Here is a 2,333-nt window from a genome sequence, read left to right as displayed (position 1 = left end):
CGAATAGTCATTTTCCATTTCTTTCATTCAAAACTTAGTTCTAATTTAATGTTTATAACTGCAATATTTGTAATCGTAAAAACTTTTTTAAAATAGTACACTCTACGTGCTATCAAATAGCCTGAAAGACTATCAAAATTCCTTTCAAATTGCCCTACATATTTACATATACAGTAGGAACGTAGAAATCTTGAAACGGTTTTATATCCGGAACTTTGTCAAGTTCTGAAGATCAAAGCAAATTTTTGTAAAAGTCGGAAAGTTTTGAATTGAACGGTCGTCCTTTTGAGCATTTATTTAAAACATTTTTAACGTTTTTATAATACGCTTTTAGGTATTCCCGATTTTGTCTTTTGGCTGTCTTTCAGGCTATTCGATAATATGTAGGGTATTCTAATTAAAAAAGTAGTAAAGCTATGTTTTGCTTGTAAAAAAATTGGGAAATAACTAATTACTCGGAAACCGTTAGAGATGGATATAACAAAGTATAAAATAACAAGATTTGGAAACTAGTTGCGAATCTAAAAACAGTAATATATACAGGGTGACTCGTTTAAAATAGCGAAGTCGTTGCTACGTTTTGGTATAAACGCTGCGTTGCTGAAAATATTTTAAATTGTTAGACTTCGAGTAGCCAACTTTTCAGAACAATCCCAAGTCGCCTTTTTCATATGCGTCTAACGAGGCATCAACCGTGAGCAACCCTGTATACTGATAATCTGCCGAATTACCATTGATAACTTTAAGTATTGCTTAAAAGCAAAGTTGAAAATGCATCATCATCATTGTGCAGCTAATATCTTCGGGAAATACACTATTTTGTTCCGCCCAGTAACTCATTTAAAATAAAAACACCAATTTTGAATCTCCTTGTATATATCGCATAGAAGTGGTCGAATTAGAATTTTACAACTCAAAAAAATCCCAGGTCTCACTGCTTATGATTTTAAAAATGACATAGAAAAATCAAAATAAACATTAATCGAACAGACATTCGTTTGTAAAAAAATTGTTAAACATTGCTTGAATAATTTTTCAACCACCGGGGGCACATACTTATTCAAACACTTTGTGGTTTTATTGTCCACCTACCAATCAGAATTAATGAGTTTGAGTATTTTCTGCTAATTCTTTCAGTAGAGACGCAAATGAACGCGTGACCTTAAGGAAGTTTATTGTTGCTTTAGCTTTGCCCTAATTGATAAAGCGTGATGATGCTTAAATAAGCATAGACAATGTAAACACCGAATGCTGTCTTGTGCTTTTAACCGCTAATATTGAAATAAATATATCAAAAACATTGTTTCAGATACTACACTGCTACGGTGGAAGACGACTCTTCCGTTCAGCATATTTACTCCGTTTCCCCTGTGTACAAGAACCGAACGTGTATTAGTTGTTCTTTGAAATCGAAAAATGGTGGCAATAATTGTTTGTACAACACTGGGGAACTCAGCACTGATGCCAGCCATTTGGTGTTCACTTGCAGTGGTCCTGATGTACCACACATTGCAATTCACTCTGTAGATGGAACGGAAAAGCTACTGTGGTCTGGAAATGAGGATTTGGTGGGTTTGTTGCAAGGGAAAACCTTACATGGGAAAGTGAAACTTGAGTATGATATAGCTGATGGGTTTACCGGTAGAGTTCTTTTGAAATTGCCTCCTAATCTGGACACGAGCGGAAACACTAAATACCCCATGCTAGTAAATGTGTAAGTTTCACTCATTTTTTCGAAATCAGGTGTTGATTTTGTATGATTTTTTAGGTATGGCGGCCCAGACACATACCAGGTAACAGATAAATATAGCATCGATTGGGGCAGTTACTTAGCAGCCAATAAAAGTATTATTTACGCAACAATTGATGGTCGAGGATCAGGACTGCGCGGTAATAATCTTCTCTATGCAGGATATAGAAAATTGGGTACTGTAGAAGTGATTGACCAGATAAATATTACGAAGTAAGTACAACCTATTGGAGTCCTTTTTCAGATGCTTATTGCATTTTTCCCACCAAACCCCTAACTTTTTTTATAATTTTTTTCCATGTGTGCAGAGTTTTCTTTAATGAGGTGCGTGTAATTTTTGCGATAAATGGTACTTGGCTTTAACAACTTTGATAAACCAAGAACATGCAAATTAAGGAAACACGTTGCGATATTTCGGTAATAAGTATTTAGTATGCAGTTAGTTAGGTATCATCATAATTTCTTACAAACTTCTTTTTGTGTATTTTGCCTCAAAAATTTTTGTCTAAAAAAGACAGAATTTCCTCACGTCTTTTATTACAGATTGATAAATAGTGCTCCTATTTCGCAATAAGAACGAATT

At 34.4% G+C, this 2,333-nt stretch overlaps 1 protein-coding gene across 1 annotated transcript in view; it reads left to right on the top strand.

Annotated features, from left to right (window-relative positions):
* Window positions 1-2,333, top strand: part of LOC109534012 (venom dipeptidyl peptidase 4) — a gene marked incomplete in the record, with an annotated part of 84,816 nt that overhangs the window by 71,971 nt on the left and 10,512 nt on the right. The window contains 2 exon segments of the mRNA XM_048664515.1: window positions 1,310-1,714; window positions 1,769-1,963. Of these exon segments, the coding sequence (XP_048520472.1) occupies window positions 1,310-1,714; window positions 1,769-1,963 (600 nt within the window).

Source organism: Dendroctonus ponderosae, unplaced genomic scaffold (genome assembly GCF_020466585.1).
Source record: "Dendroctonus ponderosae isolate FM_Combo_2020 unplaced genomic scaffold, Dpon_F_20191213v2 Dpon_F_20191213_3, whole genome shotgun sequence".
Lineage (NCBI taxonomy): Eukaryota > Metazoa > Arthropoda > Insecta > Coleoptera > Curculionidae > Dendroctonus > Dendroctonus ponderosae.
This window is presented reverse-complemented; position numbering and strand designations above follow the sequence as displayed.